This window comes from Pectinophora gossypiella, chromosome 1 (genome assembly GCF_024362695.1).
Source record: "Pectinophora gossypiella chromosome 1, ilPecGoss1.1, whole genome shotgun sequence".
Classification (NCBI taxonomy): Eukaryota; Metazoa; Arthropoda; class Insecta; order Lepidoptera; family Gelechiidae; genus Pectinophora; species Pectinophora gossypiella.
In genome coordinates this window covers 8,009,120-8,033,002 of record NC_065404.1, presented here as the reverse complement: position 1 = coordinate 8,033,002, position 23,883 = coordinate 8,009,120, and the positions used below count along the sequence as shown (strand labels likewise).

The following is a 23,883-nucleotide window of genomic DNA, read 5'->3' as shown; positions in this document are numbered from 1 at the left end:
AATATTCTCTTCCGTATTGCTACTAGTAGGTAAGTAATTGTGTTTTATACACTATGAAAAAATAAAGGACGACTTACCGCAAAAACATAATATCATATTGGAAAATAGTTAAGTAAAAGGAAAATTTTTCATCAACCAAGTAATTAAACACGTACACTGAACACGTACAAAAAACGAATGCCCAGCCACTGCCTAAACTAAAATATTGAGACAAAATTACCAATAAGAATGTACATAGTCTATGGTAAACTGATAACCCCATTACTGCTTTTATGATAAGTTTATTCAGTCCAAAAACAATAAAGTACGTACGTGTACCAATCAATACCAAGCGTAAGCAAGCCTAATTAGAAGGAAATCATAAAATGTATGTTGTTAAATCAGGATGGGTCAGCTGTCGAAGGGAGATGGCTGGCGCGTGCCGAAGCCCCATCGCGCGGTCAGCCCGGGGCTTCGCGTGACGTCAGAAGCATCTGCCCCGCCAGATGGCGACGCCCTTACCACCAAGATAATATCGCACCAGCACACGTAACACTTTCGGGGAACGCAAAATCATAAATAGAATGCAACTAAGTTACCTTTTAAAAATGGTGAGCGGTTTTTATATGCGTAGGTGTAAAGTCATCTTCTGGAAAAGCGATAGCCTACAAAATATATATATTATTTAAAAACAATCAGTCGTAGTCAGATATTTTTTAAATGTTTCTCTTTGTGAGTTTCCCTGAGCACGGGTAAATGCTATAAAAATAAAAATCATCATGGTGTTTAGCTCTTTAAAAGCTAAATCATAAATAGAACGCAACTTGAAAATAGAACTGATTATAAAAATATCGCTTTGATAGCCTACAAAAATATATTTAAAAAGTTTATTAAAGTGTTTTATTTTATAAAAACCACTTTAACTCTATTATTACAGAACTAAATGAAAGGTGTTTTACTTTTATAATTAAGTACTACTAATACTTTGTTATCGACTAGAAACAACACGAATGCAGAGACTTAATTAGTGAATGTATTTACATAAATATCGAACATCTCTAGAGTTTATGAAATACAACGAACATTGCGCATTTTGTATGCTTATTTAGAAATGAGTAAACCACCCTATTGTTTTTTAACTGGTAATTATGTAACATCATCGCGTTAAGGGATTTGATGGGCGCCATATGTCGGCACTCTACCTACCCCCAATACTAAAATTATATACGAAATGTAGATTGCATCTGTAATAAATACATTCAATTTAGTAATGGACATTGGATGAGTTGTAGAAGAACAAAAACACGTTCTGACAAACTTGTTAGATTATTAATTATTAAGTATATCATTGTTTATCATAATAATATTTTTTTAAGTATACGCGGTTATTATCATAATTAAAACAAATAATAACGGGTTCTTACCGCGTATGAAATTGGATAGGGTCATCCCGTGATCATGGCACTTGCAACAGTGTCGAAATATCGGGAGTCTCATATCCCTATTTCAAACGCGGTAAGAACCCGTTATTATGTGTTTTAATTATAATAATATTGTCTTAACATACTGACAACAAAAGAGAATGTAAGTATGTTATCTTTGGCGATTTGTAACTATCTATCCTAATTGGAATTACGGGCGTGAATTTATATATGTAGTTTATAATGCCAATCAATCGTGTCCATTATTGCTATTAATAAAAACTCTATGCAATTAATTTTATTACCGTAAATACGTAATGTGGTTATTATTAAATGTCCAGACTGCAAAATAAAACTAAAACAATAGTTTTTGAGTGCAACAGTCGATTCAGGATGTAAACAAAGAACGGGTTAAGTTTTAATGAATATGAGTATATCCACTCACAAAGAATTCGTACGATATTCGGGCTATTAGGAAGTGTTTCACGCGTTACAATTAAGTAAATCTACATTAATAAAATTGCACCAACATTTCAGACTTTAAAAACATTCTTTTTATTTGTGTCAATCACGTGAACAGATTAAATTTTGCGTCAATGGATGGCATTTAAATACCAAAATCTATCTAAAAAGGGTTGGTGGATTTGAAAGAAGTAGTAGCAAACCCAGTTCTCAAGTTTAATTAGTTTCCAAGTTTAGACTTGACTGAACCATCGCTGAGATGGAGAAAAGAACATGTGCTCAACGGTTGATGAAAAACACCTACACTGAATGACCGTACAAAGGAAATCTTCTTCTTCTATCGTATGGGTTGTATGGATTACTAACCTCATCAACCCTGGTGTCAGGGTTATATTATTGAGCTGCCAAAGTCCCCTGACTCTTGTAACGACTACGTACTTACATCAGTAAGTAGTAAACGGGACCAACGGTTTAACGTGCCTTCCGAAGGATCATCTTACTTTCGGACAAAGGGGTGATCAGCCTGCAATGTCCTAACCAAACTAATAAAGGATAAATAACTTTACCAAAACTTCTGAGAGGTAACCCATCCAACAACTGACCGTGGCTGAAGTTCCTTTACTTTGTTGAGATCATCGGATCCTTTTCAATACATAAGCACAACTACACCAGACTACAGTCTCCTAAAGACGTCAATAAACCCGATTCCCTTGTAAGAATAAAGTCTCCCTATGATTGACACTCGGCATAATAAACGCAAATGGGCAAATCCTAAGCGACTTTTGTTCCAGCCGTTCGTTATCGATTTTCTTTCTTTATTTTAATCCTGCCTGAGAGCGGGAAAATATGAATGCATTGAATCATGGGCTTAAACTACATCGATTTATTCATTAATCTTATACAGCTACATATTATTATATTTTCGTCTCCTTATTTAAGGTTAACGTCGTGTCTTATAGGGAAGTCAAGGAATTGGCCTTTGATAGACTGGAATGGAAAATGCTACACCGACAAGAGCGTGGCTCTTAAATTGATGATGATGATGATTTAAAACTCTGTTCTAAGGTATTATGGCTTTTAATTATTTTATTGGACTTATGTAACTATTGGAAGTACACGAATAATGTGACGATGTCTAATAACAACGTGATAAAATAAGTACTTGCATGCGAACTTATTATACAAAGCTATGAAGAGGCTTTCGAATAAACATTCACGTAGGTAGAAATAATCCACTTATCGAACATAAGTACATTATAATAAGTAAGTAATTATGAAAACAAGGTACCATGTAGGTATGCCTATGAAGTAGTTCGTTTGTATTGTGTGGATTACGGCCCAACATCGATCGTCGCTCCTCCATTACGTAATTGGTAAAAGCCATAGAGTCGCCCCGTTTTGTTACGTGTTATAAAATTATAATAAGAGCTGAAAGAAATTGTTCTATAAATGGCTAGAAATCATTTATCAAACATACCTTTCCTCTTTATAAGACCTTTGAAACAGAAAACATATTATAACATGAGTTGTATATTAGGTAGGTAGGTAGATATACGTACTTACAAATGACGTAGGAGTTAAGAAAAATAAATTAAAGCTACTACTTATAAAATTAAGTATCTTACTGTACTATACTGAGAACAAATACTCTAGTGGAGAAAAAAACGATTCCAGTTGTATTGCCAGGTTTTTGAGTTTTTAGTAACTGTCTACAAAAAATAATAATTATACAGGTCAGGTATCATTTAAAAGGGGAAGGTATTCAAAGTCAGAAAATAAAAGATTACAATATGCCATAAAATATAATTTGTGTAGAGCAGAGAATTTGTCCAAATGCTCGGTAACAAGGCTTGAGTATTTTTTTGTCCACCAGTGTATTTATTATAAATTGTGATTAATATGCATAGTGATTGACTGATCTTCATTACCTACAAAATATATTGTGTTCAGAATTGAATATACTTACTTAACTTTGTAAGAGAAAATAAACTTACCGTAACACTAAAATATACTTTTAAGGTAAGTATATTTGATGAAAAACGAAACTCTGCGAAACCCACCCAATTATTATTAAGCAACAAAAGACTATCCACCTAAGAAACTATGTTACTCCTGATTAGATTCATAATATAGTTCTGAACTCAATAATATATATATATCTCCCTGATTAATCACAACTAACATCAAACTAGGCGCGTACAAGAGTTATGTCACGGCAAACTCATAAAACGAAACTTCCGTACAACATGGCGGAGGGAAACAGAAAAAGAAAAATATATCATTGGGCACCTACGTAAGTAAAAACAATGAACTACAGGAGCAGCCAGGTTGATTTAGCACAGTTTATTGTGAATCAAAGCCGAGGCTGTGGTCGGTAATTGGATTTGGTAAACAATTCGTTTCCCGCGGCGCGCCACGACTGTACATTCGCAACACGCACGCCACGCACCTGTTCCAATGTTCCAACCTTTATTTTCTCTTCAAAGTCACAGTCAATCTTGTTTCCTTTCCCACTAGCTTGTCAGTTTATGCTATTGAAAACATTCACAACAATCATCAACAAAAATAAATAACGAAAAAGGTGAAAAAGTTTGCATATAGGTAATCTCTTTGGTACCCATTTTCAATTAAATATTTTTTCATTTTAAATTTCTTTTCGTTTACACTGGCAACAAATTTGTAAAACAACTGTAAAAATGCCTTTTAATCTGAATTAAAAAAAATATATTTTATTTTTCTTTATTTCGCGTTAATGGCTTTTATAGATTTTTTTGTATAATTTGAGCCAGGTATTATTTTAAATTATTAAAGGAGGCCATATTTTAAAATATTTTTTAACTATTTTTCATGAACATAAGTACAGTTAAATCTTTATAATGCAGTTCACTTCAACACCTTCCTTCACACCCTCATCAAAAATGGGACGCGTGCGCGTAACTTTTTAACCGCGAGAAAAAACAATAAGACAATCTCTCACAAGTATCGTTTTCACCCAAATCATTGTGACCCCCGTGTTATAATTGAATCGGGGGTCGAGAGCAGCCGGGGGCCGCTTTAACTGATACTCGTACATGCGATTCGTATGCGATGGGTAACTAGACGTATTATCTAGGGGACGACTCGCTTTAATCATTCGAAAGTAAGTCATTACGAAATCATCCTAGTTGACCGGAAGCGCTTTGATAGTTGACGCCACCTTATGACCATATCACTGAATAAACATTTAAATCAGTATGCATCTATGATGTAAAACATCCCTTATCATTAATGTAGAGTCCTATAAACTAAAACTATCAGCTAAAGTTTTCATTTATCAATATGGAAGACCACGCAAAATGCAAATGTCAAAGTCCCGAAATTGGAAAAAGAAATCCTAATTACTTACATAAATATATTTTGCGTATAACTTTAAAATGATTAAAAACCAGTAAGTGACTAGGCAAGAGCAACGAACTCGAACGAAGAGTGAATATTTCAATATCTATGTCCAGACAGAACACACCCAAAAACAATGATGTCAATTAATCAACCACTAACATCAGTAGGTACCTAGAATTTTCAACAAAAAACACCGTCATTTAGCCGATGTTGTATTAAAACTTTGAGAAAATATGAAAACAAACTCGATAACTCGCAGCGGGCAGAGCAGTTTGTATTTGTGCCTCGGAGGGGGTCATTACCAGACTCCATTACACTTTTTGTGCCAAGTGTTTTGGCGGTAAAACAAGGGTGAAAACGACCCTACACAACGAATGACACGCTCTCGACACAGTAGGTTTTTTATCCCGATGAGAAAGGAAAATATTTATTGCTTGTTATAGTTCGAGCGACCTAAGATGATATGTTTGATGTCTTAGAATTTAACATTAATAGATAATATACTCATAGGTACACATTTTGTGGAATTGGCTTTATGTTATGCTTTTTCAACCACAATAGTTAAAAGATTTTAGGCCTTACGACCTTATGGGTAGACTACACTGAACTTTTTTGATGGACATCCCCGATTTGGACAATAAAATATCTAACTAGGTTTTCCTCTGCTAGCGAAAATCCGAAATGGTAAGAGAGGTAAAGATATACCTACAAATAATCAAATATGCACAGAAGGCGTTAGGTATCTAGGGAAACTCGTTCAGTGAATTCACGAAGTAATGAAGTGAAAACCGAGTGGGGTGAATGACCTGCGAACGGTCCCCGCAAACCGTAACACAGACACAATAATTTAATTATCTTCCGCAGCTACTTTACAAGTAATTAGGTCATCCGAAAGGAATATTCAGTTACATAATTGGGCTGGTTTAAGTTAAGATTGATATCTCTGTCGGATGTTGAAGGTAATCTTGAACTTCATAGAAATAGCAAGAAGCTGCTTTTACTTTGTGACAGAAGGTCTATCAGTAATACTCTTCCTTAAAAAGCTATAGAGATGCCATTAGTGACTGAGAAATTTCGCAAACTATTTGACTAAGTGATCGCACAACATTTACATGGGTTGGTACGTCTGAATGCGCGATGGAGAGTCGTCATCAATCTTGAAGGGGTGCGGGTAATGTGCGCGGCATATGGCGTCGCGCATGTCCTCACGATCGCATGATCGTTCCGCCTGGCCGCCGCTCAATGCGCCCGCGCCGGCCCCGTGACCTCGCCCAATGCTACGGCCTACTGATACAATCACACAAGTGGACACTTCAAATGTACTAGCACATTTACGAAAAGCATTTCACGATTTGAAGTCCAAGCTATTGTTCAATAGCTATGTTGCACATATCGCTTACTGATCAGCACTTGTCGAGACGTTCCATTTATGTAAATGGCAAATTACCCGCATCTACCTTCAAACTCTTAAACCCCGACTTTCAACAAGTGCAAACTCTATGCGTTTAGGAATGAATGAATATTTAAAACACACACTGCGCATACATTTATTTTATGACCGTATAAATATCAATGGCGCAGGTTGGGAGGAGGGAGTGCTAAGTGCCGGGAGGCCACATGTCGCTCTCGTCGCGCTAATCTCCAGGATTTGCCATCCGATGTCCCTCTCTACCCGTCCCGTTCCGCACCGCAGGCAACAATACATCCATCTCACGCGGCTCATTGAATATTATTGCTCTATGGGGATTTTGAAAATATGGAGCCGTTTAGCGAAAGCCGTACATTGTATCCATCTAGCGGAATTATTCATGTGCGACCCGTTGCATTTATCACTTAATGGTATTAGCTATTAGACCGTTTAATCGCCCGATTTGCGACTTTACAGTCTGGGCTTAACTTTATTGACACTTTATACTGATTTTGTAAATTGCATATGAAAATATCGATGATAAGACACCTACCTATATTTATCCTCGAGAGCTCGAGCGGTCTACGCTTTCAGCACTTTACTTAATAAACATTCCCGTTGCAGTCCGTAGACTGTAAAGAAACTCTAGTTTTCTTTTAAAACTGGTCCTTCTAAAATCCAGAACAAGATTTTCTACGGTAAAACTGGTTGAATATTTTATTCCATTTCGCAATACTTTCGATAATTGTTTTTCCAAATAAGTAATTCCAACCATGACAATCACTGAATAAACATAAATCAGTAAGTCAATCTACAATAATGATTGTCACGTCGCTGTCAGCGCACCATCCGTTCACTACACATGGCGAATTCATTTACAACCATCAATTATGCCAGTGAAAATTAAAACTGCAGTCACTATGTCGAAGTACTACAGTTGAGAGTCGGTAAATTTGGGGAATTTCAAGTGTAACATTAAGATGGGGGTTGCGGACTTGTCATTGCTCCCTCGCAACCCTAAATCGGTTCCATTGGGTTCTATTCAAAACGGACGAGCCGACAGGTTAACTTTTGTTCTACAAAGCCGTGCATTACCCACCGATTGTCGGCACAAATGTTGAATATTACAAAGCATTTTGTGTTTACTAATGCTTTATATGAAGTTTTAATTCATTATACGTTTCCTGGGGGTGTGTTGTTACAGGTACGAATATTACATCACACATCAATACGATACAGTTTTGATACATAAAAGTTCGTATCAAAACCAAAAATAAACCGCCAACGTTACGAGTCAAATTAAACAAGAATTCCGCGATTTTTGTTTCAGTAACAACCTGTCGGAGGTCGGTGACTACACCATGCCATAAAAAATGTGAAAGTATTTCTTTGCAAAGCAGTAAGTCAATAGAGACTTGAAGCATTGCCCTCGAGGTGGTTTCAGCGCGGGGTGAGGGGCAAGGGGGAGGGCGCCTAGGGACGGGGTACTCTTCTTGATTACACTCTCCTCCCGAACCCCTATAGTCACCTCACCCCTCTGCAGTACGCATAAGCCTCCACAATGCTAGCTTTCAACTTCAATAATTCGGTTATGAAAATCTTGCATATAATATTTTTTTTTTAAATAGGTCCTCGGCCTTTTTTGTGAAGGATTTACAGTGTTGTTTTAAAATTGCGAGATTAAAGAGTTTAACAATCACTGAAAAAGCAAAAAATAAATAAAAAATATAGAAGGAGATTATAATCTTTATTGTTGTCGTTGTCACAGGGCGACTGTCCATTGTGTGCGAAAAAATATTTTAAATTGCCAAATAATATTTAAAAAAAATATATTTTTGTTTCCTTTTTAGGATTAAATGGCATCAAATCTTTTTATTTCGTGTTAAGTGGCCAAATCAACGTTCTTATTCAACGTTTATGTACTTTTTAGATTAAAAACTTTTTAGATTTATAAAAAAAATGTGAGTAATGAAACCTCCTTTTCCATAAGAGGAGGTTTTCTATTTATCTTCATAATAACTTTTTTAACCTTTTTTCTTTTTTGTATGATTTTTTTTCAGTAAAAGTCGGAGCACTGATGGCACAGGCACCGCCGCATTCAGCGTTCCCCAGCGAGGGCGGGCTGAGATTGTCCGCATCAAACATGCAAGAGGCTTCGCCCTACGGTCGTAAAAATACATATTCTATCACAAGGGCCGTGCTTTTAATACTACCCTCTGTAATGAGCAGTAGAGGTCGCAGTCTCCTTAATTTTCCCTTTAAACGCCCATTCAGGTAAATGTTCCTTATTAATTTACCCTGTTTAGAGACAACGTTCAATTTTACTATAAGTACTTACTTAAAGCTTAATTTATGTCTTCTGAGGTCAGTAAAAGTAAAATTTAAAGTTATAATTGAAAACTATTTTCGAACGAATACAGGGTGTTAGTAACATCGTAACGAATACTCAGGGGAATGATTCAGACCATGATTCTGAGTTAATATCAAGTGGAATTTTTCGTCGCAAAATTCATGTTTTTTTTTATTTATTTTTTAAATTATTTTCAATTCTATATACTTTTGCGAAGGAAAATTCTACTTGATATTAACTCAGAATAATCAGCTGAATCATCCCCCTCAGTATTCGTTACGATGTCACTTTCACCCCACACAAGTACATACGGTAGCCATACAAGTAGGTATGGGTGTTAGTGACACCGTAACGAATACTGAGGGGGATGGTTCAGACCATGATTCTGAGTTGATATCAAGTGGAATTTTCAGTCTGAATATTCCTGAAAATTTTTGTGTTTTTTTAAATTATTTTTTTAATTCCATACTTTTGCGACGGAAAATTCCACTTGATATCATCTCAGAATCATGGCCTCAATCACCCCTCAAAGTTTTTGTTACGATATCACTAACACCCTGTATACAATGTTTGAGGTTTACGCGGTTATTATCATAATTAAAACCTGTTCGATCCCCGGTCTTAAGTGCAATTTCAGTAACACAGTTGGCTTGACTATTATATGGCGATACAGCTCACCATCTAATACGTTGCTGTAACAGAAAGCTCAGTGTAGCGTGGGTACTTAATACCTCTTGCGATGGACTTACTTACCTTTTTATATCAGGAATACAGTCATATTGTGCTTATGATATATTATGTTACAACCATTTTCGCACCTTAATTAAATTTTATAATTCCGGAAGTGTCCTGCAAGGACGGTTCTTTTTTATTTATTATTTATGCAAACATTTATTTTGTTTCAGTTCACATAAAACTTTTAAAACTAACTAAAACAACTATCTAAATTTTACCTAGTAAAAAAAGTTCTTACAAGAAAATAAGTAAATTTTATTAAGTACTTAAGTAGGTATACTACGTACGTATCTGTTCGCGTTCTAAAAACCTAACCCAAATTACGCACGCAAATATAATTCACCTCCTACTTCATAATATAAAACCGTAAAGAAAGTGACTTCCAAACTTTGATTAAACGTCCAGAAGTCGTGCCCACATTCAATTTATTATAATAGGAGTCAAAATACCGGCTACCTATCCGTAATTACCCACTCCCCTCGGTTAAACTTGGTATTTTGAATAGATTTTGTAAAAAAAACTTGTTGGGGTACGGATCATCACGTCATGCATTATAATAGCTTCTCTCATCGTACCTAATCTATATTTTGCCTAATTTATAATTTGCCACGTCTGCCTCTTCTCTTACAACAGTATATATTATACCTAAATGAAAACCGATATTCAACTAACTTCAAAGAAAAGTTTCTCCTCAAAACTAGATTTTTGCTTGTAAATTATTTGATCCGTATTTAGTAAGTGTGTATTTTTTTTATCGTAATCATTATCAGAAAAAAAATAAGTTAATAAGTATTTTATTATAATTTAAAATTATATTTAATTTTACATTGTGTATTTAAAAATAATATTTATTTAATTAAACTTGGGTTTTGCTGAACAAAATTTCGAAAGTGATGCGGTTATTTGATAAGAAGTCCCTACCTTTTTATACATATTATCTATGTCATACATAAGACTAACTTAGTTATAGATGGACACTAATTTAGAAGAGACTAATTTAGTTATAGATGGATAAGGGGCGTAGCCCCGGGTATATTTAATTTATGCCAGAAATAAATTATGAAAATTGTGTAAAACATGAATAAGTAAATTGTTTAAACATGAATATTATTAAATTACTTACATGAATTTTACTTTGTTGGATGAAATCTTCTGGTGAATGAATTAGCTTTCTTAGACATTGTTTCAGATGAAAAAAGAATAAATGAGACAGAGACTAATAATCCGGTAATCGATAATCGCTCAATATTTACTTTAGCTACACTGAATGAAAATAAAATAATATGCCCATATAAGAAAGTATTATTATTTGATTCACGACAAATCAACATCTGAGGCCCGAAAACGTCACGGAATAATGTATACTTACCTACACCGCTGATTGATTAAAGCTTTAACAAAGGGACGGAGCTGATCACAGCAGCTTTGCACAGAAGCCCTTTATGCTAGTGTAATCAAAGAATCCCATACAAATTCACCCGCCAAAATTATGACTTCAATGCTCCGCTTTTGCACGTCAATGAAAATTTGAATATTATTTATTCAAAACCAAGAGGTCCGTTTTGTTTTATGTTCGAAACTTGTATTTATGATGTTATATTTAAGCAATGTATATTATGTAGTAACATTGCATTGTATTTAAGTACTTTTGTTTTTATTATGTAATACAAGTAATACACGCACGTATGAAAATTTAAATGAAAATGGAGTGTCAGAATTTAGGTAAATCGATAGTGTGAAACATTTTACAAGCTTTCCGCTCATGCATTGAAAAAAAATTATAATCTGGAGGAAATCTTTCATATTATCCTTAGTTTAAAAATCCACCACATTGCGGATTCTGGGATTCAAGTGTAAGATTTGATTTGATTAGTCACTCACATAACATATCATAGCATCACGTCTATATCCCCGAAAGGTTAGGCAGAGGTGTATGATAATATACACAAACTTTTCAGCTATGGTTAAGTCGGATATAGGAGGCGAGCCTATTGACACTATTGACATTAACCGGGCACATATCCTAGAAACTAGTCGTGGTAGCTCAGTTTGTAGAACGCTAGCCTCTCACTTTGAGGTCGCAGGTTCGAAACCAGCACAGGCCTAAACCAATGATAGTCGAATTTGTTTTCGAATTCATGTTTGGATCATAAATGATTATCGCGTGCTCAGAGGTGAAGGAAAACATCGTGAAGAACCCCACATTACCGAGAAATGTGAGATGATGATGACAGTGTGTACGTTACTTATCACTTGCAGTAAAAATCAAAAACAATGACGGAAAGCTCACCCTAGAAACTACGTGATCACATTTGAATGTAATATTTTTTATTTCTATCTCTACGGCATAAGCAGTTCTATACATATTTTGTTAAAGTTGTATATTAATCATCACATAATTACACGCTACATATCGGATTATTACTCCCAATACAATGAAACCCATCGTATGATAGTAACAGTGGCATGGTCTTGCTCGTATCAACTACAGGTGAGATGACCGAGGGGGCGAAGGTCGACAGATGTCGCCCCCTGCAGGGCGGCTGATGATTCGCCCCCAAATAAAGCTTTGAGGATCATAAAATTTGTCGACCTTTACCTATTGTTTTATGTTTATTTTATGTATCTGGTGATAATGAAGTTACTGTTGATAAATACATACTTACAATCTGTTCACCGAACAAGCAATTTTATTAAGAATCAGTTAGGTAGATACTATAATATATAAGATCTCATCAACCGAAATAAGTTTCTATTTAAATAGCATGCTTACCTACTCTTCGACTCTTTCACTTCTATTAAATAATAGAAGTAACAGAATAGAAATATAATCAATAATACTTACTGAATAGGTCATTCTGTTTAATAGTATTAATGGTGGCATTTGTTTTTAAGTTATCTATCCATACAATCAGATGAGGTTAATAATTAAACGATAAACCATCCTAAAAAAAACTTCAAAAATAATAACGTAATAAATATGATTAAAACGCAGACCAGGTAAACCCTTACAACACAAGGGTGGGGACAGTGGAAAACGGAAGGAAGCGATTCTCCGCGCACGCGCCGCCACGCGTCACTTCCGGTGTTGCCACAGTAATATAATAGGCGACATCTCCGCACTCTTCCCGTGGTAAAACATTTAAAATAATCCACAAATATTTACCACGTCATTTTCCCACATGATTTGTATAGGTATAGGTAGATAACCGATTATATTCGGTTAAAAGGGTGTTACTACAGATTTTCGTAGTGACACTTCGCCTTTGTAATCATAATAGGATGATGAGTACCGAGATTCGAGTAGGTAGATAAGTACAATCATGTAATATTGTGACATTCTTTGACGTAAATTATTATATAAGTACATTTGACGCAGAGTGCATTAGCTACTTGGCCGGAAAAATGGGAAGCTCTGGCTCTTACCCAGTTTAAAATAATATTTTTACCGCATGCGAGTACCTACTAAAAATAAATAATAATAAAAATAAATAAATAAAATATTTTTTATTTTTTCTCCAGTATTTTACAATATCGAAATTGTAGACCTCCCAGTAAGCAATTTAATATGCTTGTATTGGGAGTGACCACGCTGCTTCCGAGGGTTACAATATATAAATACTTAACTTAAGAATAAAATAAAGAAAAAAAGAAGCTCGACATAATTATGTACTTCAAGAAGTAACTAACTATGTAGTTAAATACAGCATCTAATAGTATAGGTAGCCACTTTATGGTTCACTAAAGAGACGGTTTAGACCTAGCGTGCTCCGGAGAGATCACGGAGTCGGATAGCCGAGTGTCATGATCACGCATATTTTAAAAGAAGTGAAACTTCTTTAGTAGATATCTCAATATCTAACATGAATATTAACTAGGTTAAAGTTAAAAGTTGCGAAACGATGGAATTTCTATGGACTGTTAATTTACTAGCACGATAACGTATTTTTATCGTCCAAGCAAATGGGCCTATAATTTCATAGTATTTTAGTGATTTAAATTATTAAATAGAATTAATATAAATTTTAAGAGATTTCGTAGTGATACTTCATTATTTTTTTATTAGTGTTGTTTCGTACACCTCATGGTAATTAGGTATATACATATGTATATATTTTTTGTTGTTCTAATATCGGTAACAAACTGTTTAGGAACCGAGATTTACTACTCATTCCCACGCTACAAGGAATATTGTTCAACCACATGATGATTGCTCCCCGACATACTTCTATAATCTACAATAACAAAGCAATAAGTTCCCCATTTAAGTATGGTTTAGTAAAATAATAACCGACTGCTGCCGTCGGGTATACGCTCCCCATCATAATCATAGTCTTTGGTAAAAAGGGGCTCATATCCTCTAATAATTGGTATTAAATAAATGTTTTCCTACTGGTTGCGCATGGAAAATATTAATATACTTCGACCTCAGCAGTAGGTAGTTATAGATCAGAGCCTATAAGACTATAAGATTGATTTACCTATAAGTACATTGATCTAATTGTACTTAAAGTACCTGCCCACGTACTTATTTAACTCTATCAAGTACATAATTGTATTGTAAGTGCTAATGTAATGATACGTAAAGATATTTCGAAATAGCAGACCACTACATAATACGATGCTATTTTTATTGAAGATTTTATTTTAATTACATATAATCATTTTCTAAAACTATGCACCTTTCAAGGTATAAAACAAAATAATATAAATATTTATCTATCGATCAGCTTATATTTCACGTTACTTCATACCTATTTGATCAATTTACTGAGTGCGACATTACCAGAACAATAGCCGGCTTGTCTGGCGTTAAAATCAAAAAGTGCTCATCGACACTCCTAGGTGCTTTTGAAGAGCACTTAACTTGATTACTGGAAGCGTATTGGCGTAACGCGGGTAAAGCTAAAAGCCCATACAACGGGTAAAGGTGCGGGCACACACACCATGCGGACTGCGCGCGTGCCGTCGCCCGCCCGCTCGGCACGTGCCCGCTTCTCCGTAATTGTAGACCGACGTATGAACATCGTCACTCATAAAAATAAAAACCCTCTAAATTGTTCTAATTTTTTAGAGGATAGGTGTGACTGATATATTATATCTCGCTATATAACGTATTGCATTGAATAGTTAATCAAAACCTACGAGTCTCACCTTCGAGCGCTTTGTTCCTAGCCAGCAGAGCAAGCAATACATCGGGCGGTGGAGGGTCCAGCTGATGCATGGAGTCGAGGGCTGCGTCCATCGGGCCCGGCATGTCGCGCGCCTCGCACTCCGCCACCACGCCTACGTAAGCCTCCATCAATTCACCACTACGTCCGATAAACGCACTGCAAACGGACTCCTCCGTGTCTTAGCATCCCGCATCATCTGTTCAAACACTGGAGCACCTGTGCATGGTAGCGAGTGCGAGCGGGTGCGCCGGGCGTCGCGACGCGGCGTACAGCCAGGCCCGCCACGTGGCGGCGCCGCCCACGCCCGCCGCCCCACCCCTCGCCTCCCATTGAGAAGTCATTTTTTACCCCCTGAATCTGATAAACCCTTGGGCGAGTGTGGAGCGCGGCGCGGCGGCGCGCAGGCGACGCGGCCCCCCCGCCCCGAACTAATTTGCCGGAGTCGTACGACACACCCCCCGTACTTACATCCATCTACAATATTACTCCAGCACGTTATCCCGTTCGCGGGGGCATTTCGTTCCTAGCCATCAGATATTGCTGAAAGAAAAGGAAATTTTGGAATAATTTATTTTGAAAGCTAATACGAGTACTTACAATAGAATTTAAAGTCTAATTTGTACTTTTATTCTGTAGCGTAAAAACGGTAACACGAGGATAGCACACGATAAAATACCATAACAACTCCATGTAACATCCAGTTACTGCATAGAGAGGAGGTAGGTAACTCCTTCGCTGGACTCATAGAGCAACACGGGCCGCCGTCAGATAACAGATCTTAGGACGTCAATGCAAGTTATTTACATAACATAAATAGCCTATATACGTCCCACTGCTGGGCACAGGCCTCCTCTCAATCAACCGGAGAGGGTATGGAGCATACTCCACCACGCTGCTCCACTGCGGGTTGGTGGAGGTGTTTTTACGGCTAATAGCCGGGACCAACGGCTTAACGTGCTCTCCGAAGCACGGAATCAACTTGCTTTTTCGGACAATCAGGTGATTCAAGCCTGAAAAGTCCTTACCAAACAAAGGACAGTCTCACAAAGTGATTTCGACAATGTCCCCATTGGGAATCGAACCCGGACCTCCAGATCGTGAGCCCAACGCTCTTACCACTAGACCACGGAGGCTATTATTTATTATACATCAATGAATATAACATACCTTATTTCTTGATAGACATCTTTCCACACCGTCCGCTCACGTCCTTTTAGCTATGTTACCTCTGCTCTACATTTGACGAAAAATTAAAATAAATTTCTACTACAGCAGACGTCAAAATTGTACTTCAAACAATGTTGTCATAACGTTGTCATTCAATTTAGAGGCTGTTTTATTTTGTATTAAACACATAAATAGAAAATTTCTTACTAAAAGTTTTATGTACTAGATGACTCTATGTCTGACTGTGAAGCATACGACCCAAACAATGTTTTCAAACGATTCAAGTTATTTGAGTTCCCTATATCATTTGTGGGGTTATCCACCACACTACCTCTGGACTTGGAGATAGATGTTACTACATCTGGCTACTTTAAGACTATTAATATGGGCTCTTTAATGGTATGTAAGTTACAGACTAGACGTAACTATTAGATAGCAACATTATTACACGCTTGTAGGCTTTTAATAACATTAGGTACATTCTTATTCTGCAGTTTTATTTATTTTTTTATTCAGAAGTTTGACGAAGCTCGCGCCATATCTGCATCTCATCGAGCGTTCAGTATTGAACCACTGAATAAACGCACCCTAGAGATAACATTCAAGCCGACAAACGAGTGTATCGCAAAAGCTCTGAAGCAAAAGAAGATGCTTACCAACAGATTTATATTCGACTTGCGCCTCATACAAGTTGACGGGGTTCGCTGCTGCAACAATGAATATCATTCTGAAATTGCCCGTTTCTATATTAGCGGTGAATTTGAATATTGTGAGCTGAGACATTCCCCGAAAATACTCGATTTCGGTGAGGTGGTTATGACAACTAAAGTATCCAGATCGGTGCGTATTAGAAATGAGTCTAATTTCGTAGCTGCTAAAGTAAATTATACAAAAACTACTGGCTACAATGTATATCCAGAGAGTTTTGTTCTCCCGCCAAATTCATCGAAACGAGTTGTGATTACATTGAACCCGAACAGTCTAAAGATTAATAAGACGCTTATCTTCCAAGTGAGAAATCCTCATCACGTATTTGAAGAACCCACTAGTAGCGCAGCACCCCTGACTGACACCAATTTTCTATCGTATGCAATCAATGTTCTAGCTGACATTATTTTCAACGGTAAGCCGAAAATTGTAGTCGTAAAGTCATTGCAAACTTTGCACGAACCACATCCTTGCTATACTTATTTAGATGAAGAACTGGTTAAGCGAAATCAAAGAATGAAAGTAGCTGATCGTATTTTTCAATTGTCCAAAGTAGGAACAATAAAAAAACACAAAGAAAAATATAGCTGTAAAAAACAACACTGTATACCCGAAATAACAGTACTAGGAGATAAAAAGCGCAATTTTTGTGAACAATTCATAAAAGTGGCAACCGCGCCAGACTTATTTGAAGTTTCTTTCGATCCATTTTTATTGGATTTTGGAAGAGTTGGCGTGCAGACGTATGGTGAGAAAAGTCTTACTATTAAAAACAACAGCAAATATGATATGATCATAAAATTTTTAGAAGATGAATATATTGTGTACACTGATAACAAACTAAAACACTTCACTGTGAAACTAATTCCCGAAGTAGAAGTTACTATTACAATATTTTGCTTTGGATTTATCACAGGAAATTTCAAAGGTACCTTTGCCTACACGATAGACTATAAGCATTTTCGAAAACACAGATACACTATAGTTGTTGGTAATCCTTTACTTCATATAAAAGATACACACTTAAAATTTGGCATGGTTTCGAGCGAAGGATTCGTCACTACTGTTCCAGTGACTATTTATAACAATTTTAACGTCCCTGTTGACTTCGAATGGGCTACGATTGGGGCAGACGTACCTTTCGAGATAATACCAACCATCGGGACAATACCCGAACATAAGTGCAAGATATGTGATATATTATACAATTACAAAATAGCCAAGTGTAAAACGTTTGAAGTTGATTTTTACTCAAAAGGTGAAATTGAGAAAGTGATTCCTGTTGAAGTAAGCATATTATCGAGGAAACTTTCAATTAAATTTTTACAACCGGCTGTGATGTTCAAAGATATTGGCCTAAATTTGGAGACTTTTGAAAGGGTGAAATTAGAGAACAGTTCCAAAGAAATAGCTTTGTTTCATGTAATAGAACCGTTACTTCCAGGAATGACAGTTGAACCTATGGCTGGAATAATTCGACCTAGATCAGTTATAAATTTTATTATAAAAGTTAAAATTGCATGTGTGTTGGAATTCACATTTGATTTGATAATAAGAATTAATAATAAAGAAAATGTTGGTCTAACCATCGCAGGTAATGTTATTGAACCAAAGTTAAATATTCATCCTAAGAACATTTATATGCCACGGATCCCTAGTTGCATGGTGTCATACGTTCCAGTTAATTTTCATAATACTGGTCCAACAAGGTGTACTGTGCATGTGGTTGACACATTCGATGAAAACATATTTAATGTGTATACGACAAACGGTAACGACAAACAAAGAATTCATGATTTTAGCATTGAAGCAGGACAAGCTAAAGTTGTATTCATAAAAGTATGCGATGTTTTTCGTAGAGAGTACGATATGTATATACCATTCAAAATTAATGATTTATTGGGGCCCCCAAATAACGACCCATGGTCTACACAATTAGAATATTATATTAGTGATTACGAAAAGTGAGTTGGTACAATATTTTTATTATGTATTCTACATATTCTTACTTATTATATTTGTACAATAACATTTATTTATTTTTTCTTTTTCAGACAGTATGAAAGCAACCTGAAAACTAAAGTTAAAAGTCTTAACAAAGACATTAGTTTCTGTCATATTACAGGAGTAATTACTGTGCCTTGGATAGAATTTTCTGTAGAGAAATTTGAAATTGAATTTGACCCAACAGGCGACAACAGCATTGAATTTACAATGACAAATGTCTCCAGATATTACTTGCACGTTTGTATATTAACATCAAAATTATCCCCTAATTTTACTTTGGATTTGACTACAGAAGGGAACGAATCGATAATTAATGACACAAATATGAAATTTGAATTAGACAGAACCAGAGAAGCATCTTTTCGAGTGACATTCCATCCTCGATATGAAGGAAAATTTATTGCTGTTGCGCCACTATATTTAGACAAGGCTCTGGCTATACAATATTCTAATTTAACATTTATTGGAAAACGTCAAAATCCTATAATGAAGACTAATATCGATCGAATTATATTTCCTCCGACTTACGTAGGATCTGAACTGTCACGTTATCTCACGTTGAGATTAGAAGAACAATTTAATGATTTGGAAGGATTTCATTGTTCATCAAAAGAAGAACCAAACGTGCATGTTGATTTCGTTGGTCATGAAAATATTCCGTACAACGACGAGATTCACACTTTAGCTGAGGTTAAAATAACAATTTGTTGTGAAACTACATACTCCCGTAATTTGAAGTTAATATTTCACCACGAGTGTGGGGCCACTTGCGATGTCATAATTAATTTCTGTTTCACATATTGCCCGTTAACGCTGCACGCACATTCTCTCGTAGTACCCGAGGAGAACCCATACCCTTACTTCCCCGAGAGCACCCAAAAAGATTTTTGCACATACTTAGAATCTTGTACTCGTTTCGTTGAAAGATGGATGTTTCAACAAGGTTTCCGTCGAGACTTATATCCTCGCATTCCAGATACTTTCCATGCCATAGCAACCTCAATGGTATCTTCTTTGAAGGTTAAAGGAATGAATATATCATTTTTACATTTTTTCAAGAGAATTTCAGGACCTTTGATGAAACACATTCATAAAGTCTCGTACGTATAATGTTTTACTTGGATAGTGCGAAGTTAGTGCCGTGGTAGGCATAGGTAGGTGTAGTTAGTGGTAGGTATTACTACCTACGTAACGTATAATAAAACTGTCAAAGGATATGTATGAAAAATATTGTCACCTATGTAAGTTTCACATTTAGCATTCTAGCCATAGAGGCGGCCAATCAGCTCACGACAACAAACACTTCAGGACCCCGTCGTTAGACCCCACCAACGTGGTCGACGTTTTCCCTCTTTCAGCACTTATCACTATCGGTCCACTAGGGTCAATTGGTCCTTTTAACTAGAGGTATAATCCTCTTAGAAGACTGCTGGGCACCCTCAGGTCTATAGTCTTAAATTTTGTACCGGTTGAGAGTCTATAGTGCTCCCCATAATAATATATACATAATACAATAAGTCAAGTTTTTTTACGTAAAAAATCAGTAGTAGGTACTTACCGACCTTTTTTAATTATTATGTGACAAGTTTATAGCTGACTAATACAATGTTTAATTTCAGACACAACTTTGTCGAAGAACCGCTTAAAAGTATTCAAGAAATTCATGATACATATCAACAAATTATTCACTTACTGCGAGCTCGGGGTGCTAACCTATGGCTGCTACAGGCAAAGTTTTTATTAACTCACGACCAGTTCGTAATACTTTACGAAGCCGAGCCTCCTCGTCATGCCGTTGATATTACTTTAGCGGAAAAATTAATAGCTGATGAATATTTATTTGACAGACTCTCCAAGCAAAGCTGGCTCGACTTTTTACTACAAAGCTATAAAGTTTTTATAATGGATAGCTGTTTCTTTGAATGTGTATGTGTCAGTTCTCAGCCTAGAGATATTATCAAAATATTAATTGATTGGTACAACGAACAACTGCAGATAGCGCATCCAACATTATTTGGCAAAGATAAAACAATTAAGCATATTACTAACATAACGACAGATTTGAGTGATGGTATTGCATTAATCGCAGTTATTGTTAATCATTGTCCTTTTCTAGAAGAACATTTCTCTATATTGTATGAATTTGATGATAAAGATCCCTGTGGTACTATTATTCATAATGCATGTCTAATAATTGAAGCAATGGGTTTACTGCGACTATATTTTCCTCTAAAAAGCAAAGATCTTTTAGAGCCAAATTTTCTACAAATGTTTTTTTTGTCAATACATTTATATGTCACTCTACCGATGTTGATACCAAAAGCGAGAGTGGAATTCAGTCCACCATTATTACGAAGCTCAACTAGACAAGTAACAATCAACCCTATGACACCGGAATCATTATCGTTCAATCACGTTATTCTGAACAACAAAAACAATAATTTCATCGTTGAAAAACTTCATCCAGGAGAAAAGAAGATGTTTTTGAGTGTCAAATATGTTGCTAACTTCGTAGGAAGAGATACTGCCGTTCTACTTGTGCATGGATACAATAAAACAAGAATATTTGATACGTATATCACATTTTATCTTATTGGAAATGTCGGAGCTTTGGCTCCGTTACGAAAGTGTAAATTGTCGGCTCCTACTTATCGTCCCAACAAATTAGACATTGTAATTGAATCGCCTTTTCCCGTTACTGCGACATATGATGTACATGTAACTGAAGAAGAGCCTACGATACCTGTAGTTTTCAAGGAAACACCTAAAATTGGGTTTTATATAAGGCGTCTAAACCTCTTAGATAATGAAATAGTTTTGCCTGGGAACCAAAAAGAAACGATAGATGCTTGTATTGCTCAAAAATTGGTTTTACAGTTATATTGTTTTAGTACTCAAGTTGGAACTTCATGGATATGGTTTAGGTCCGCAGTAGGGGAGTTTTTCATTAGAGTAATGACTCATCCGAAGTGGGATGTGGCGCTGGATATTTTGCAAGCAAAAGTGACCAGTTGGCCGTTGGACCCGTGCAGCTGCGGTGAATCCTGCGAATGCTACCGAACTACCATATTAATGGTACCACATCGGAATGATCTAATGTTAAAGTCGTTAAGACTGGCTCTGAACGAACATGCGACTGAAGCTATGATGCAGGTCTATGATGAGTTAGTAGGTGAGCATCCTTTAGCCGCTTAAGAGTGAAATTCTCTAGAAATTTAGGGTCATCCAACACTACAAATACTTAGTAGAGGTTTTATCGTAAATGAGTATGTACTTAATAATTCGCGCTAAATAATAAGCATGCACACACTACGTATACGTATCGTTACGGAGCTCACAACTACAATAAATGGTCACTTTACGCATCGCGCAGAGAAGCAGGGAGTTCATTTTATTTCTGTTTTTGCAGAATCAACGACGGGCCAGATAATCCTGACGAAGTTGTTGATTGAGGGTGGGACGAATATTTTGGAGGTGCTGCATATCCTTCGTCCGGAGAACACGTACTCAATCACATCGCGGACCGTGCTGCCGAGGTTAGATCGGGTGACGCTGCGCCAGCACACAGACGCGGTCCTCGCGCTGCCTATCACCATCCCACCGCGAGAGAAGTCAGGGAAGTTTGCCATCACATTCATGTCCGACTGCGGTAGAGACATACGCTCGTACAAAATACAGTTCACAGAGACTGCGCCTCTGACAAAATTTTCATAATATAATTCTCCTGTCCTATAACGCAAAGGAATATCTTGTAAAATCTTTACATTATTTTTAAAGTATTATACTTGTTACATTATGTTTGTGACTACGTTATGTTCTCATTGATTAAACTTAATTATTAACTTAATCTTATAACTAATTTATACTTATCACAAAGTTTGCCATATTTAAAATTAGATTAATATTTTTTGGCGGTCTAATATTTTTATTTTTACCAATGGAATATAGTAGCTAATGCAATAAATTTAGTGACTTATAAATATTTTTTTATTATTATATTTTTTATCGCACCCTGTACACGTAAGTATGATTTAAACATAGCTGACGAAGGAGTGGATGTGTATATTGTGTATACTATATAGATACGGGCGCGATTTTATTTTATGTTATATTTTGAATTAGAAATGTAGGTACAGGACATTTGAATCTTCTTTCTCCACCCCTTTTCCCAGTTTAGCTGGGATCGGGTCTCCTTACACGCCTGCGCCAGAGAACTTTTTTCTAGCTTGAACTCTGTACAGCACATTTGAATAGTCGGGATAATGTTCTCTCAGGTAGAATATCAAGTAAGCATAGCAGTATATGCCGGTGCCAAAGAATAAAGAGTGGGTACTCAGCTATATCATTTTCAAATTCATTTGATCTTTGTAATTAACAAAGATAATTTATCAGATTTCTATTTCTTGTCCGGGATGACCAGTAGCTGAAAGTATTTAACTTTTTCTTCTTCTCACGTGTGGGTTGTGAAATCAATAACCGACCACATCAACCCTGGTCAGGGTTACTATTGATATCGAGTCGCCACAGGCCCCTGATATGGTTCATGTAACGACTACAGGCTTACTTAAAGAAATATTTGCCGGGACTGTCTGCTCAAAGTGCCCTCCAAAGCAATCGGATGTATGCAATGTCCTAAACTCCTACAGTCCTACCCAAATAACCAAACTACAATCACAAAGTGTTTTTTGTGATTATGTACCCATCGGGATTCGAGCCCGAAGCCTCCGGATAGTTAGCCCAACGCTCAACCACTGGACCACAGATGCCGTTTATTCTACTTAAGTACTTTTGTTTTTCCTGAGGGGTTAAAAAGGCCACATCGAAACAATTCATCTAACAATATTGCAATTTGACATTTGCGCATATAAAAGTAAGTGCGCAATGTTAATAAAAATAGCAATATTGCTTTCTTAGATTAATCGGATCAAAATGACCTTTTTAATCCCCCGTACTCCAGCTCATCAAAGTTGTATGGAACTTGGTTTAAAGATACAACATTAACGAGGCATATTTACCGAAATAGACCACTAAATACTGAGTAAGTAATAAATAGGTCGAAAATATGCTGTCAGTAAAAACTTATGGTTAAATGAA

At 36.2% G+C, this 23,883-nt stretch overlaps 2 protein-coding genes across 6 annotated transcripts in view; one reads left to right on the top strand and one right to left on the bottom strand.

Moving 5' to 3' along the window:
- LOC126367739 (LIM/homeobox protein Lhx3) overlaps nt 1–15,066 on the bottom strand; it is a 37,005-nt gene extending 21,939 nt beyond the window's left edge. Inside the window, exon 1 of the mRNA XM_050011425.1 lies at nt 14,888–15,066. Coding sequence (XP_049867382.1) covers nt 14,888–15,035 — 148 coding nt within the window. The 5' untranslated portion in view covers nt 15,036–15,066. The remainder of the gene's footprint in view (nt 1–14,887) is intronic.
- Nucleotides 15,067–16,198: 1,132 nt separating this feature from the next.
- Nucleotides 16,199–22,731, top strand: LOC126367638 (cilia- and flagella-associated protein 47-like). Of its 5 annotated transcripts, XM_050011259.1 has the most exons (5): nt 16,199–16,473; nt 16,591–18,746; nt 18,837–19,889; nt 20,409–21,961; nt 22,199–22,731. In XM_050011259.1, the coding sequence occupies exons 1-5, from the start codon at nt 16,309–16,311 to the stop codon at nt 22,501–22,503; spliced, it is 5,232 nt and encodes a 1,743-aa protein (XP_049867216.1). In that variant the 5' UTR covers nt 16,199–16,308; the 3' UTR covers nt 22,504–22,731. The 5 variants fall into 5 exon arrangements, with proteins under 5 accessions (XP_049867216.1, XP_049867232.1, XP_049867246.1 ...); XM_050011275.1 differs by lacking the exon at nt 22,199–22,731 and having other exon boundaries at nt 18,837–19,479; nt 20,409–20,541; XM_050011289.1 differs by lacking the exons at nt 18,837–19,889; nt 20,409–21,961 and having other exon boundaries at nt 16,591–17,197.
- The last annotated feature ends 1,152 nt before the right edge of the window (nt 22,732–23,883 follow it).